We start from the raw sequence: 16,035 nt of genomic DNA, 5'->3' as shown, positions 1-16,035 counted from the left end.
GATTTTCTATTACACAAGATGATGTTATCTGGAAATGGAGAGAGTTCTACTTGTTCTTCTTCAATTTGGATGCCTTTCATTTCTTTTTATTGCCTCATTGCTCTGGCTAAAACCTCCAGTGCAAGTTTAAATAGATGTGGTATGAGTGGGCATCTTTGTCTTTTTCCTGATCTTAGGGGCAAAGCGTTCAGTCTTTCACCATTAAGTATGATGTTAACTGTGGGAGTTTTGTAGGTGTCCTTTATTAGGTTGAGAAAATTTCCTTCTATTCCTATTTTTTGAGTGTTTTTATCATGAAAGTTTGTTGGTTTTTTTTAAAATGCTTTTTTTCTGTCTAGTGAGATAATCATAGATCTTTTTCCTTTATTCTATCAGTAAGATTTTATATTGATTGATTATTTTTATGCTGAGCCAACATTACATTCTTGGGATAAATCCCATTTGGTCATGTTGTACAATACTTTTTATATTTTGCTGAATTCAGCTTGCTAGTAATTTGTTGAGGATTTTTGCATCTTTATTCATAAGGTATTCTGGTATGTAGTTTCCTTTTTTTGAGATGTCTTTGTCTGGTATGGTTTCAGGGTAATACTGGCCTTATAAAATAAGTTGGAAAGTGTTCCATCCACTTCTATTTTTTGGGAAGAGTTTATGTACGATTGGTATTAATTCTTTAAATATTTCATAGAATTCACTAGTGAAGCCTTCTGGTCCAGGGCTTTTCTTTGTGGAAAGCTTGTAAATTACTAATTCATTCTCCTTACTTGTGATTGGTCTATTCAGATTTTCTATTTCTTCTGAGTCAGTAGTGTGTGTCTTTCTGGGATTTATCCACTACATCTCAGCTATCTAATTTATTTCCATATAGTTGTTCACAACAGTCCCTTTTATCCATTTTAATTTCTGTGAGCTCAGTAGTTATGTCCCCTCTTTCCTTCTTTAATTTTAGCTACTCGATTCTTTTCTCTTTTTCTCCTGGTCAGTCTACCTAAATATTTGTCACTTTTGTTGTGGACCATGTACCACTTTTATAAGAAGACATAAGAAGTGAGGGGTATATTCATCTAGGAAACTACCCGTCTTCCATGCAGACAGAAGAGAGAAGGGTAACTCCCTGGAAAAGGGAAAAAGCACGACTCCTGCCCTGGGAACACCAGGAAGGCAGAGCGCTACAGTGAGACAACATGTTAAAACAACAGGATTAAACAAGAATCTATTTTCTAAGTCCTGGTTCATGTCCTTTAAGAACGAATTTGAAGGGTTAGAGAACCCAAGACTATTTAGGGAACGCAAAAACTAAAAAAAAAATCAAGAGAAAACATATACTCATAGTTTTAAATTTGGCAGAAGAAATCAAGTAAAATGACAAGAATGACCTTGGAATGCGACAGAAAGCCATTTGCACCTTCAAATTAAAAAAGAGAAGAAAGATAAAGAAAGTGGATTTTCTTGAAAATCTTATGCTGAGTGAAATACGTCAGGCACAAAAGGACAACTATTGTATGATCCCATTGATACGAAACAGGCAAAGGTATGGAGACCAAAATTTACTGGTGCTTACCAGAGGTGGGAGGAGGGGGAAGGAGGAGTGTCTGTTCAGAGGGCACCGAGTTTCTCTTCACGGTGGTGGAATAATTTGGAAATGGATAATCATGATAGTTATACAACACGGTGAACATAACCCACGTCACTGAATTGTACATGTGAAAAATGTTGAATTGGCAAATGTTTTATTACACATATTTCACCACAGTAAAAAAATTTTTAAAAATAGTGAGAAGTAATCCCTAGAAAGGCAGATGAGAAGATAATAAAATAAACTCAAGCTTTTGTTGCCTCATTCCCCTAACTGGCTGATTCCAAGTATGTCCATAATCCCATCGCCACCGCTGCCATCTCTGCCTGGAGTGGTAGGTAAGGTGAAGCCTGGGGATGTGAGAGGCCACCTCAGGGAGCTGGTGCCTTGGTGACTTGTTAGCGGTGAAGGGCCATAACCTGTGTGCAGACCATGCACCCATGACAGAAGGAAGCATGGTCCCAGGGCCACTGTGTCTGATACCATAACTCACCGATACTGTTTTTGCCGTGTTTCCAGTTCTTTACGTCTGTGCTGCTTGAGAATATGAATTTGGTCATCTCGGGCCAATTTTGCTGTCAAGAAAGGCAAGTATGAGAAGAGCCTTAGAAAGAAGGATAATGATGTCCAATATTCAGGGCCCCCTTATGCATTCTGCCCTGTGTTGGGGGCTTTACATGCACTAGCTCATGTAAGCCACAGAACACTCTCCCCAATTTTATGGTAAGGAAACTGTGGCCTGGGGAGGTTGGACAGCTTTTCCCTTGAACCTCGCACAAGGTCATATACCTAACTAGTGAATTTTCAACAAAAGGCTCAAATCCCAGGCTCTCAGTCACTCCCTTTATGAAAGACAAATCCAATCCATCATCCTCCTGCCAACCCACCTGGTGAGACTCAGGATCCCTGCACCTCGGGGCTCATAGAATAATGTTCATGCTCACGAGCCAGACTTGGCTTTATGGGTGTCCTGGGCCTTGATTTTCTGGCCCTCTCTGGCAAATGCATAGTGCTCATCTCTGGCCTGCCTGTGAATCTCTACCCAGGGCCTCTGACAGCCTTCACTCCGCAAAGAAACATGGGGCCCAGCGACAGAGCTGCCTTTCACTCCAGAGGAAGGGCAATTTATGGTTCTTGGTGGATTTTTTTTTTTTAGACCACTTTGGAAGGGTTTCCTCCTCTCCCCTGTCAGCTCTACATTTCTTATTCCACAAATGGCAGTGACTGTGGGCTTCAGTGTTGTCTTGAGAGGGTGGCAGGGACTCACAGCTCTCATGTTCCTGACTACACATAATAGAAAAATCTGAGACTTAGGATCCAGCATAGAGATCCCAACATTTTCTGGTTTCCTGTGGTGCCTACATGAAGGACTGAGCAAGAAGCTCAATTCTAAAACTGTGTAGTGACCTAAAGTGTGGGCTGTAGAGGAGAGGCAGCTGGGTTGGACTTGGTCTTGGTCACTTAAAACTATGTGACCTTGAACAAGTTGTCTTAGCCCCCTCCTGTGGAAAATGGGGACAATAGTACCTATATATCAGAGATGTGGCGGGGATTTAGTAAGAGAATGCCGCCTAGTGCTCACACTGTGCTGCGCACACATAACTAAAGGGAAAACCGGTTTGTACCATCATTCTTGTAATTATATTGGGCTGGAGGTTTCCTTTACTCCCTCTAAGCCTGGGCTCCATGGGCATCTCATCTCTCAGCTCGCTCTGCTGCCATGTCTCATGTCAGAAGTGAGGCAGTTGGCTAAGGGCAGCAACATGCTTCTCTGGGTCTTTAGAAGACAAGAGGTTGTACCATCATCACTCTCTATACTGTTGTTTAAGGTCAAGCCAGTGACGAGTCACAGTCAGTGAAGTCCTGGGTGGGAGGACCCCAGAGCATCTCCCTCTGGGAAAGGGGAGCAATCATGTGCTTAATGAGTCACATCAATGGAGCCCCGGGTGGCAGGAACCCAGAGCATCTCCCTCCGGAAAAGGGAAACTATCACGTGCTTCTCCAGCTACTTGCGGTGAGGGACCAGGTATTTAAAACTTACATTCTATCACAGACTGGTAGTTTTGTAAAATGTAATAAAGATTAATTACTAGGAAAATGACATTCAAAATACAAGCTGAGCTGGGCGTTTTAGTATTAGATTCAATAGTCAATTATTCTGTCAAATTGTTATGACAAAGCCCGGACTGAGTGCAACAGAGTCCAGAGAGCAGATTCCAAAAGACTGATATGCAGTGTCTTCATGAAGCTGCCCCATCACATGGGTGCTCTGGATGCCTGCAACCACAGTGACTGTTTCTGACTTTTATGTTCATCCAAGGTACGGTGGTGAAATATGAGATTTACGAGGTTACCTTGGGGTAAACAATTGAATTGTGTGTGGACTGTGTGCCCTCATTTACAGGTTGTTCAAACCACTGGTTATTGTGCCATATGGTGGACTGAAGATGGCCACAAATTCCCTCACATTCCTCCCATCAAAGGTGGGGTCTGTGTCCCTCTCCTGAATCTGGATGGGCGCTGTGGCTGCTCTGACCAACAGAATATAGAGAAGCTACACTGTGCTGGTCTCCAGGCTCAGGCCTTAAGAGACTGGCAGAATCCACTTTCTGTCTTTTAGAATACTTGCTCTTGGAAGACAGCCACCATGTGAGAGGTACAAATACCCTGAGGCCACCATGCTGTGAGGGAGCCCAAGACAAGTGGAGACGAAGCCTTGAAGAACGAGATGTTATGGGAAGAGAAAGCAGCCAAGGAGCACTGAGATGCTCAACATGGGAGAGAAGAAGTCTTCTTAGCTGTGAATCCTCAAGCCCCTCCACCTCAGCTGATGCCACATGGATCACAGGTGAACTGCCCACCTGAGCCTTTCCCAAATTCCTAACCCACAAAATCATGGCTTGGTAAAATATAATGGTTGTTTGAAGTCACTAAGATAGTTACACAGCAATAGACAAGTGGATTGTGTTGGAGAGCTTCTATGTGGCCCCTCCAGACCCACCCTTCTCTACCCTGTCTGTCCCCAAAAGTGGCTGGAATAGATTGCCCCAGTGGGCTTCCCATCATATTCAGTCAATGGGGACCTTTACTGGAGCCTGAAGGGCATGGGGAAACTGAGGTTAGGGCATTTATCCCCCAGCACTCTCCGCAATGTCCCCCAGGCTATCTGAATCTCCTAACCAGGGAGCTCTGTCTCTAGGGCCCTCTGCTGGATTCTGGCATTCCTTCTCTTTTGGGCTTCCCCCTCATCTCATCAGAACTAGTGGTGGTAATGGCCTGTGGTTCCCCTACACACTGGCCTACACCTTTCTAAATAGCCCCTTTATTATACCCTCCCTTGAATTATCCTAGTTTGTGCCGTCTGCTTCTTGATATGAAGAGCTACAAGAGTGTATGGGAAGAAGGGCTACACACCTGGGTCCTTGGTTGTGGGGGAGAGGGGGTGCAAGAGAGAAATTTATAGCTAACGTCTTCCAACTACTAGAAATCAAAATAGCCCTGTCTATGACCTTCTACATTCTGGCAATCACAAGATGCAGTGCATTTTGTGATCTTTTTTTCTGCCATGAAGTAGAGGGACAAAGATCTTCTTAGCTCCAATCAGTCAGCTCAGAAATACTCTTGAAATTTTGTTTCTCAAGTCAAATTCCATGTCAGAAACCATGGGATGTGGCCTGATAGTTTAAGAATATCAGGTGGAGAGGATTTTTTCATTTGTCTCCACTGTCTTAGCTATAAAATGGAGGTAAGAGCCATTCTTGCTTTACCAACCTCACCAAACTTGTGTGAAGAGCAAATGAACTAGTGATAAGGAATGCTTTGTCAACTAGGAAAGGTTAAAACTCTTTTATGAACGAATTATTTTGTGTTTGTCATTTTTTGGTGACATAATGTTTTTTCATTAATGGGGTGTATCACTGGCTGTCGGTAACCTTTGTGATGTAATCTATTTTTTTTTATTAACATTATGTGGTACACATATATATCAGCAAACTCTAGAGGTAAGATAGGGAAGATGAAGCAGGAAAAACTATTTTTTTCTTTTCAGTTTTTGTTGTTGTTGAGTGGAGCTTTTTAAAACATGGGGTAACACATAAAGGCATCATTGCATAACTGCCCTTACAGCTGATTGGCTGATCAGATCAGATCACATCAAGGGGAATGATTACACCATTGCATAGCTGTCAAACTACATAATTTCATAACTGCCAAACCACTGTAAATCATGGCCCAGCAAAGTGGATACATAACCTGAACCATCACAACAGGATAGTACAAATACCACACCTCCAAACCAAAATGAGAACACACAAGGGGAGACATTGTGTAATTCCTGCCTTCTGTAAAACTAAAGGAGCTCCGGTGGCACAGTGGTTAAGAGCTACCACTGCTAACCAAAAGGTTGCTATGAGTAGGAAGCGACTCGATGGTAATGAGTTCTTGGTTTTTTTTTTTGGTAAAACTAAGGTCCCAAAAGGGAGTGCTGTCATGGGAACATTACCTCTGCAATAAATTACTTCTTACTGCAAAACACGTACTTACAGCTCAGAAACTGGAAGATAAGTCCTTGATGATTGCAGTATGTCGAGGATGCCACAACATGTGCTTATACTGTATTTCTTCTAAAAATAAGCTTTTCATATGCATCTCACCTAATCCCAAGAACCACACCCACCCAATAACACAAAGAAAACCATAAATATCCTTACAAGGCTTATCTCACTGTTCAGAATTCTAAATGGCCAGAAAATGTAAGTGGTACTTATTTGTACCCGTGTACATGGAGTACATCAAGGATGCCTGTTGACAGTGTTTTTTGCCTGAAAATAACTTATGCACTTGCATGTTATCTAATTCCGAATACTGCACCCTCACAACAATACAAAGGAAACAGTAATGTACTCACAAGGCTTATCTCCCTGTACAGAGGGAAAAAGAGACAGAGACATTCACAGTCACTCCCCCCGGCTACAGCACCTCCTGCAACTACCTCTCAGCACAACAAACACACTACGCCGACGACCTTCCTACCAGCTTATGCAGTTACAGAAGCCCCTGTCCTGACACCGGCATGTATTAAAAATGTTCCCAAACCATACCTATACAGCCCAGAGGCGGGAAATGTGGATGGTACAGATACCAGTGTACACGAAAGGGATTATTAAACCCTATCCTCCTTCTTATGATTATAGTGGATGCTTGGCATTTGGAGATATATCATTCCAGCTTTAGGCTGTAAGCCAACTGAAGGGCTGTGATTTGAAGTATGGAATCAATCTGCCAAGGCATGGACTTGACTCACTCGTGCAAAAAAGAGTCATTCGGCAAGAGTGGCCTTAGCTGATCTCTGATGTCTGCATCTCTCTCTGACATTTCTTATCAGGCAAGCTGTGGGCCCTTTTACAAGGAATGACCTCCTGAGGAAGTACCAGACTGGGGTCTGCACATTTGGGAATCATGAGCTTTAGGGTAGATTTTAGGTCCTTTCCTCTTTCAGTAATAAATAGGAAATGGGGTTCAACTAGTGTCGACATGAACACCAGGTCTGCCTTGTGGTCCCTCTGAGCTGGCACTTGGGCACTCCTGGTCAACCCCTTCACTTCCCAGGTCTGAGTGATGTGTCCCGGAGTCGAAACCCTATTGTGACCTCCCAGTGGGCAGTCTGGACCTCGGTGTCTATGAATCTGGAAAAGGCCACTTCAGTGACCGAGCAATGTATAACCTTGACAACTATAGAACTGCCCATCTACTTGTATTTCCCATGGATATTTGCTACTAGGGACCTAGTTACCGTCTGATGAAAAGGGGACATGCCCTTCCCTGTAGGACTGCAGGGCAAGGCTGGCTGTGTGACTGGGGGCTGCTCACTCAACCTCTGGGCCAAGGGGTTATGAATACACTGAGGCAGGCCACACCTCCTCTGCAGGTAGGCTGCATCACAGCCTGGGTACTTTGCTGTCATTCCCATGAACAATGACCCTTTGAGGAAGGAGGGCCATCAAACCCTTTAGGTTCCTGGGAAGCCCAGGGGTTGGAAGGGGCCCAGGTGCTCACCTCGGCCATCTCGCAGGACGATCTCGCCCTCGCCTGTGATCCAGCGGTAGCAGGGGAACTCAATGTAGTCCCCGTAGGGTGTCTTCAGCGTGATGTACTTCAGGTACCAGTCATCATGGAGCCAGTACTTGCGTTTCTCGATTTTGACCAGAAGGATCTCGCCCAGCTCTTCGTCCACCGTCACATCATAAGAATCAACCTGCAGAGGAGGAACGGCAGGTCGTAGTGGTTTGGGGTCCCCTGAGCCCTCCTATCACCCCTAGTCCATTTAGCCAAGACATTCACTGGATTCAGCTATTACAAGGCCTCGTGCCAGGCCCTGCATGACAGAGCTGGGCATGTGCTGGTCCCTGCCTCTCGGAGATGAAAATCTAGTGAGGGACTCTCTCATATCTGCACACGGCTCAGGCTGGAGGAGTGGATGCTCCCAGGCAAGTGCCTGGACCTGCTGCAACCTCGAGGCTTTGCTCGGTGAGGGTCCTCTTCACGTGCCCACCCTCACAGCAAGGGCAGCAGAGGCGCTGGCCTTTCTCCCCTGCCAGATCACAGGGACAAACTGGCTCTCACTGCTGGGCAGCCCTTTACCAACTGCAAAGGGCCTGCTGACAATTACTATGGGACTCCCACCACAACTTTGGGAGGGGGATGGAGTTATAACCCTTTTTACAGATGAAGATACTGAGGCTCAGTAAGTCATACCCCAGCTGCTAAGTGAGCTGGAACTCAGACCAGGCTGTCCACTATAGCCACATAATCTCTCTCTAGTCCTCAGCAGGGCAGCACCTAAGTGACAGTGGAGAGGCTCAGATACAAATGAAGTAGCACAGATGTAAGCCCTTTGAATTCAAGCCTTTCAGGAACATTTGCAGTTCCCAGGACCACACAGTACTGCTGTGAACAATCAGACCCAGCAGTTCCCACTACATCTGTGGCTCTGGCAGTGCGTGGAGGCTGGCTGTGTTGCTAGAAGGAAGCACCTCAGGCCCGTGTGCGGCACTGCCTTCCAACCTCCGATGGAGCTGCTCCTGGCCTGGGGGGAGATGGGCATCTCTGGGCAACTCCTGCATGGCTTCTAGGCCATCTGCGTCTCTGCAGCTCTTGCTGGCAGACAAGAAGGAAGGATGAGGGACTCAAGCATCACATCAGCTGATTCAACGACCAGCAGGTGCTTCCAGGGCCTCTTGTCCTCCGGGGTCCTTTATAAACCACATTTCACCAATCCCTGAACTTTTTCTTTGGCAGCAGAACCCAGAGTTCTGAACATATTTCCCCCTTCCCTATTTTTGCCTTTTCCCCTTTGGGCAGCAGGAGCCCCCTGGGAGGGCTTTCTGAGCAAAATGGGAAGTTGGATATTTCAGCAAACCCTCGGCTCTGTACACAGTGTGCAACTTGCATGCTGTGGCTTCCACAGAGGCCAGATACCCATGGACAGAAAGCGGAAGCTTCCTCCTGGGCCCTATGGTCCCCAGGGCCTTGGCTCAAAGCAGCTGAGCCAGGCCTCGAGCTGGGATGGCACCTGCCTGGTTCCTACCATGGGCACACAGGCATCTTGTCACCTGACAGGCCTGCCTGTCTCTGTCTCCCAGCAGCTAGGGAAGGAGCTCCCCCACCCCAGTGTACTAGCAGGAGGAGCAGAGGCTGTGAGGTGGCCGCACAGATAGCACTGGCCCTGGGTCCTGGGCAGGGGCCAACATCCGTACCATGCAGGTGAACTTGTGGCAACCCCACGAAGATGCCAGCAGGCCTAAGCTGGGGTGCAGAGTTGGGGATAGAAAGGCTGCTGAAGAGAGGAGCCTGAGTGAGGAGTTGGAGAGTGAAGCCAATGGACGGAGGGCTTGGGAGGAGGGGAGACAAGGCAGAACAGATCTCTTATGGGTGGGAAGAAGTGTGACCCCTGGGCTGAGGTGTCATTGGGCCAAGGCCAAGGCAGGCAGGTTCTGAGGGGACAAGTGGCCCAGCAGCTGTTGTCTAGGGGGTCAGGGCCCATCTGGGGCAGGGGCAGAGTGGGGACTGGGTGGTCCAGGACTGTCTGGGCCCTGACACTTGAATCTGCAGAGCCCTCAGCCCTTCACGGGGACAAGATGGAGATTCCATCCAAGTGGGGAAGAAAGAGGAGGAGGACAGCTTGGCCGGGCAAGTGAGGGCTCTAAATGTGCATTGCAGCTCCAGAGAGGCTGGCTGTGTGGCCTCAGGGAACTGCTCTGCTCCCAGGCTCTGCTTCTTCCTCTCCCCAGAGATCACGTCTGACCTGCGGGACCACTGAGAAACTCGAGTGAGGTAGTGTCTGAGTGAGTCTTGTGAACATTAGAACTTCACCAGGTTCCTTTTTCCAAGGCACAGGTCACTGGCTGGCTGTGCTTCTTGGGACCCCGCCACTCTTCTGCATTTAGCAAGGGTCCTGGGGAAGCAGCCTAGCTGGGAACTGGCAAAGCTCATTCCCCAGGCGTGTCCCTGATTCCACACACCAGACTGAACAGCAGGAGGACAATACTGAACTTTGGCACAACAGAGGGAGAACCTGAGGCATTTTTGGTGTTGGTGGCACAGATGGAGCAAAGAGAAGTTGGCATCTGGAGGCCTGGGGCTGGGCCTGAGGGTGGCTGCTCTGGAGGAAGTGGCTTGCCTGCTGCTTAGAGGGGTGGGAGGGGGTGTTGATGCTAGCAAGGCTGGGTTGGGAGGAGAGAATGACCATTCTAAAATCTCAAGTGTCATGAGAATCTGAGGTGGACATTCCTAGGGGATAGAGAAACACCTGGAATAAAAAGGAAGGGGACAGGGCTGAAGGAAGCTCTACAGGCCTGAGGCCATTCTTAGAGGGAAGGCCAGATGTCCAGCTGGGGGGAAGAGGGGAGTAAGAGCACCCTTCAGCACACCTGTGGTAAAGTCACAGAAGTATTGACCCGCTAGGAGCCCCTTCATCCTGCCTACCCACACCCCCGTAGAGGCTGGCAGAGATCCTGGAGTCTCAACTGGGATGAACTCGCTGTACAGACATACAGAGACTCAGTATGCCAGCTGATGGCGTCTGCCATGGGCCACGGGAAGGCCTACCAGTCTGGCCTTGTCTCTGTCAGCCCATGGGCTTTGCTGGCCCTGGCTGCAGGCCTGGGGCAGGTGGCAGCAGATGAATGAGGGACTGGGGAGTTCAGCCTGGACCAAGTCAGGCTGTCTTCAGGACAAAGTCTCGTGGCTGTAGCTCTAGCGTCCAAGGAAACAATTCTGGGAAGAGTCACAGAGGTCAGAGAAAGGCTTCCAGGTAGACATCAGGGTCACGTGGACCAAACAGCAGAACACAGTCTCAGGAAGGTCCACAGAGCTACAAGGTGTGACAACTTCTCTCCTCTTTGTGTGCAGGGTCTGTTGGCCTGCTCTTCTCTTTCTGTCATGACTTGCTGAACTCTCCGGACCATTCTGTACTGGGGACACTGTGAACAATGAATGGCCCATAATAGGCCCTCAACAAATAGTCTGAGTGGATGATGACCCCATTGCATAGGTGGAAACTGAGGCTAAGTGAGGCAGAGTAGCTACAGTGCTAGCAAATCAGTGGTGGTGCTGAGATTAGACCTGACTGTCCAACTGCCAGTGACGTAGGTGAAACACCCAGGGCTGGGCCAGAAGACTGCAGTAGGAAGGGGCCTCGTGGAACGAGGGGGAAGGACACGGACTGGCCTCATGAAAGAGTGGTATTTGCGGCAGCTCTTGAGAGATGGTAAGGTTCCTGTGGTGTGGTGAGTGGAGAGGAGGGGGAGCCCCATTTCAGATGCAGAAGTGATAAGAACAAAACCCTTTAAGTGGGGCATTTGCCTCGGAGGAAGGAGGCTTAGCATGGAGTTTCTAGGGGTGGTGCTGGCGGGTGCAGTGGTCCTGATGCTGGAGACAGGGATGGAGTGAGGGAAACAGGCCAATTCACCATCCTCGCTTCACTGAGGGGTTCGTTTGCTGGTTTCACTTGTTGCTTTCAACTACTTATTGGATATATGATTTCAAAACTTTTGAATATTTCAGCAAACTTTAGTTGATCAGTTTTTATTTAGTCTTCATATCAGAATTGTAGTAAAGTTTCCATCTGTCTCTGCCCCAGGGCTGGCAGAGGAGGGAGAGAGAAGAAGGTCGTGAGCAGAGAGGGAGAGAGATTAGGGAGCAGACAAAGGACATACTGGGGCAGAGAGATGGGGAGACTGAAGGGAAGAGCAGGGGAGACCAAGGGGCATGAAGTGGAGAGAGAGGTCCGTGGTTAGGAAGACTTAGGGGCAGAGAGAAGAGTGAAATATGAGACAGAGAGCCAGGGTTCGAGGGAGCAGAGAAGAGGGAGCTGGCGGAGACTAGAAGACAGAATGGAAGGGAGAAATCAGAGCAGAAAGGATGAAGGACATTGGATGACCCTGGGGATTTGGGGGTAGAGGAAGTAGGAGAGGGAGGAAGAAGGGGAGAAGGTAGGGAAGAGATGGGACAGAGAGGGAAAACTGGGGGAACACAAGGATTGAGGGTCCTATGGAGGAAATATTTATTCTTCATTAACATATTCTTATTCCTAAAAAAGGAAGAGTTCTAGAATATATTTGTCATGAACATATTCATCACTGAATATATTTAAGAAGTGTTTATAGTTACGACTTTGTTGACATTTGCTGAATATATTCAAGGATAACATATTAAACATCACCCTCTTGCCCTTAGCATTCCTGAAAGTGCTATCATGAAATGAACATGGGCCAACTAAAATTTCCCAGAAATCTGTTAAATTCATCCCATCTGACTTGAATTACTTTAAATTTACAGAGATAAAGGAAAAAATCAACTTGCCACAACTCACCTAACTTGGGGCAGCCTTCAGGAATAGGGCCCTCGGGCCCACAGTCTGGGCTTTCCCCAATATATGGTGGAGCTTTTTTTAATCAAAGTTTGACTGTTTCCATGAGAGTCTAGCTCATAAGGACTCTGATTCCCAGCCCTGTCCTGAATCACTACACAGAACTCTGATGAGAATAGTCAGGGATTCTTCGCTCAATTTATTGAGGAAAAACTCCGGCTATTATTTGGCTGAATTGTGCTTTGAGATGGGGGTGGCGAAGGTATGTTGACTTGCCAGTTCCATGGAAGAGGATGAATTGGTTTGTCACTGTTATTGTTGAAGAAAATAACAACTGTTTCACTTTTCTAAGTAAAACAGGATAGCCTTTCTTCTCAGCAAATATTTTCTCTAAGGTCTAGCTTTTGCCTTTACCCAGAACGGATGGCCAGCCCCTACAGACACATTGGCTGGAGGATGAGGAAGTGGCTCTGGGCTGTGCAAGGCCAAGTGTGGGGTAACTGCATCGACAGGAACTTTCTCAAAAGCTGACTTTTTCAAAGAGCCAGTAGAAGCCAGGGGATCCTCCTGCCGAGCCCAGCCCTCCGGACTCACCGCTGTCTCATGGAACAGAAATGGTGACATGCAAATCACCCCTGAAATTTGCCTCTGGGACACTCCCTGAGGTGTTTAATCACCAGTGTCATTTGAATGAATTATCAGGGTGGGGGAGAGGGACCAAGAGAGGCAAATCAATGAACAGTGCAAGGCCTTCACTAGTGTAGCCACCCACTATCTCCTCCACGAAGAAACCGTTGTACCTGCAGTGCCCATGCTACACAGTGTGGCACAGCCGTGACCTCTGCTGTCCAGAGCCTGGTCGTGGAAAAGCCAGGCTCCCTGCCGCCCACATATAAAGGGAAAGTGGTCTGTACCCTGGCCTCCTCCCACAGGTGCTGGGAGGAGAACCCATGAAAAAATGGAATAATGACTGTGTTTTCAGAAGTGTCAGAGGGTGTCATAATTCAAAATCAATGCCTTATTAACCTCCCTGCACCACCAGTCCCCGTGACTGGGAAACCTGGCTGCGAGGTGCTGCTTCTTACACTCAACCCGCAAGCCTTGCTATAGCTCAAAACAGGTTGATGCCATGCAGGACTTGGCTCAATGCCAAGTCGGGTTACAGCAAGGTTCTGAAGCTTCTTGAGTCTGAAATCCAGAAAACGGTGCACCATTATTTACTCAACTTAGGATCTGCACACCTCAAACACACATCATGGATTTTATACAAGAAGTATTTGGTCAAGCCATATTAAATTTCCAATTTTTTAATGTAAAAAATATGTAAAATTGTCCAGTATGGACACTTTTATATGGTTCAACCTAATAATAAAGAGTGGCAAGAAAGCTTTGTAAAGTCCAAATCTTTTTGGTCCAGTTCAGGAGCTGGGGTTGGGGAGCAGAACTGACAGTCCCTGCAGGGGTCTGGGACTAGGCACATTGCATTGTACAAAGGACAGTGGTCATTTACTGAGCGCTTCCTGTGGGCTGGGCACTGATTGCTGCACACAGTTAACATGCTCGGCTGCCAACTGAAAGGTGGGTGGTTTGAGTCCACCCAGATGCACCTCTGAAGAAAGGTCTGGTGATCTGCTTTAAAAAAAATCAGCCACTGGAAACCCTAGGAATCAGAGTTCCACTCTGACACACATGAGGTCACCATGAGTCTGGGTCCATGAGATGCTAACTGTTTTTTCCTATGTGCTGGACACTAGGCTAAGCAAGTCCTTCCCCCACCCCCCCAAAAAAGTTGCCCTTGAGTTGATATCGACTCATGGCCACCCCATGTGTGCTAAGCACTTCGTTAAAAACTCTGTGAGGAACCTGACCTGATCAGCTAGCTGAGAAAGCCAGGGGGGCTGGAATTCACATGCAAATCAGAGTCAGGAGCCACTGCCACACAGGCCTGGTACCACAAAGTAAACATTCAATAAATGCTGGTTGCCTTCCCTCCACTGAGTTCCCAAGCTCCCCAAGGCAGTCTTTTCTTTTAGTGAGGTGGAGGAATGCCCTCCTCCCTTCTCTTCTTCCACTGGGCCCTCACACCTGGGGTGGAAGGGTTGCCGGGTATACACTCTGCTGGGAGCAAGTAACAACCCTCAGGTTTCCAAAGGGCGTGGTCTTGCCTGGGTTCCTCGAATTCCTTCTAACTCCCTGTGAGGCTTTGTCCTGTGCCTCTAAGATGCCCAGGTGTGAGGACACGGGCTAGTGCCACTGGAAGCCACCAGGTGGCCTGGGCTCAGCTTGACTCGTGAACCAGCCTAAAGCTAATCCCTTCATTGACAGCTGGGGAAACCGAGACCCAGAGAGGAGACAGAGTGAAGCCCAGATAAGGCTCAGGCCTCTTGACTCGCAGTTCCGCGTGATCCCCACGCAGCTCACGGGGCACCTCTACCTCTGCTTCGTGGGCAGGGCAAGGGCACTCTCCGCTCAGTGAACCCGCCCTACCCACTCCTCCACGTGCCACCCGTCAGGAAGGCGCCTCTCCGAGGCTCGGGGTCCCCATCTGCGTGCGCCCCCACCCGGTCCCGGCCGCCCGCCTCACCGCGCCGCGCTCGAAGTCATTGTAGAAGGCCTTGTCCAGCAGGTGCTTCTCGCTGCAGCCCGCGGAGCCCACCAGGCTGAGGTAGATGTAGTCGTCCGTGCCAGCGAACCACTGGCTGCCGGTGGCCACGGTGACCGTGTAGGAGGGCATGGCAGCGGCCGCGGGAGCCACGGACAGGGTGCAGCGGGCAGTGAGCGCAGGGAGCCTCGGTGCGCGCGTCCCTGTGTCCCCACTTCTGCAGGGACCCAGGACTGCCCCTCCCGCTTCCGTCCCATGCAGGCTGCGGCCCCGCTCCGCCCCGCCCCAGCTCGGCCCCCTACCCCCGGGCCCGCCCCCGCCCCGGCCTGCCGGGCGCCACACCCGCAGCTCCTTTACGCAGGCCCTCCAGGAACTCCGGCCGAGCTAAACCCTTTGCTGTCCAGTTGATTCCTACTCATAGCAGCACTGTAGGACAGAATAGAACTGCCCCATAGGTTTCCTAGGAGCAGCTGGTGGATTCGAACTGTCGACCCTTTGTTTAGCAGCCGAGCTCTTAATAACCACTCTGCCACCAGGGTTCCCTGGCCAAGCTAAGACTTGCCTTTCCATCAGGGCAGGAAGCACCCATTCCCGTGCCTCACCGTCTTGGCTTGGTGTCTGTTCTATCAGTCAGGGGCCTGGGGCAATTTCAGTTTCCTTCCTTCCTCCTTTCCTCCCTTCCTCCCTCCCTTCCCTCAGTCTTGCTCATCGCTCCCACCCCCTTCCTGCCTTGGCTTCCCTCAGTGCCAGGCTCCTGCTAAGGCACCGGAGCTGGGTCTGGGGAACCCTAGAAAGCTAGACCTAGTCCCTGCTTTCAGCAAGTTTCCAGTGCCAGTGGGAAGCACGTCTGAGTGGGAGAATTCCCCATGCTGTGGTAACTTCAAGCCAGGTGCTCAGCGAGTGTAGAGGGAGAAGAGGGGCCCACCTGTGGAATCAGAAAGACTTCCTGGAGAAGGAGGCCACACCCCAGCTGCCGATGAAGGTGGAATC

At 48.8% G+C, this 16,035-nt stretch overlaps 1 protein-coding gene across 3 annotated transcripts in view; it reads right to left on the bottom strand.

Annotated features, from left to right (window-relative positions):
- Positions 1 to 15,690, bottom strand: part of ALOX5 (arachidonate 5-lipoxygenase) — a 75,686-nt gene extending 59,996 nt beyond the window's left edge. Inside the window, exons 1-3 of one of the 3 annotated variants that reach the window (XM_064269817.1) lie at positions 15,608 to 15,690; positions 7,631 to 7,829; positions 2,070 to 2,151 (exon numbers count right to left, since the gene is read on the bottom strand). In XM_064269817.1, the coding sequence (XP_064125887.1) occupies positions 2,070 to 2,151; positions 7,631 to 7,829; positions 15,608 to 15,634 (308 nt within the window). In that variant the 5' untranslated portion in view covers positions 15,635 to 15,690. Of the gene's footprint in view, positions 1 to 2,069; positions 2,152 to 7,630; positions 7,830 to 15,027; positions 15,274 to 15,607 lie in introns of those variants that run through there. The other 2 variants (XM_064269818.1, XM_064269816.1) reach the window with 2 other exon arrangements.
- Between the last annotated feature and the right edge of the window lie 345 nt (positions 15,691 to 16,035).

Source organism: Loxodonta africana, chromosome 16 (genome assembly GCF_030014295.1).
Source record: "Loxodonta africana isolate mLoxAfr1 chromosome 16, mLoxAfr1.hap2, whole genome shotgun sequence".
Taxonomy (NCBI): Eukaryota; Metazoa; Chordata; class Mammalia; order Proboscidea; family Elephantidae; genus Loxodonta; species Loxodonta africana.
The sequence above is the reverse complement of the archived record's forward strand: the minus strand, read 5'-3'. Positions and strand labels throughout refer to the sequence as shown.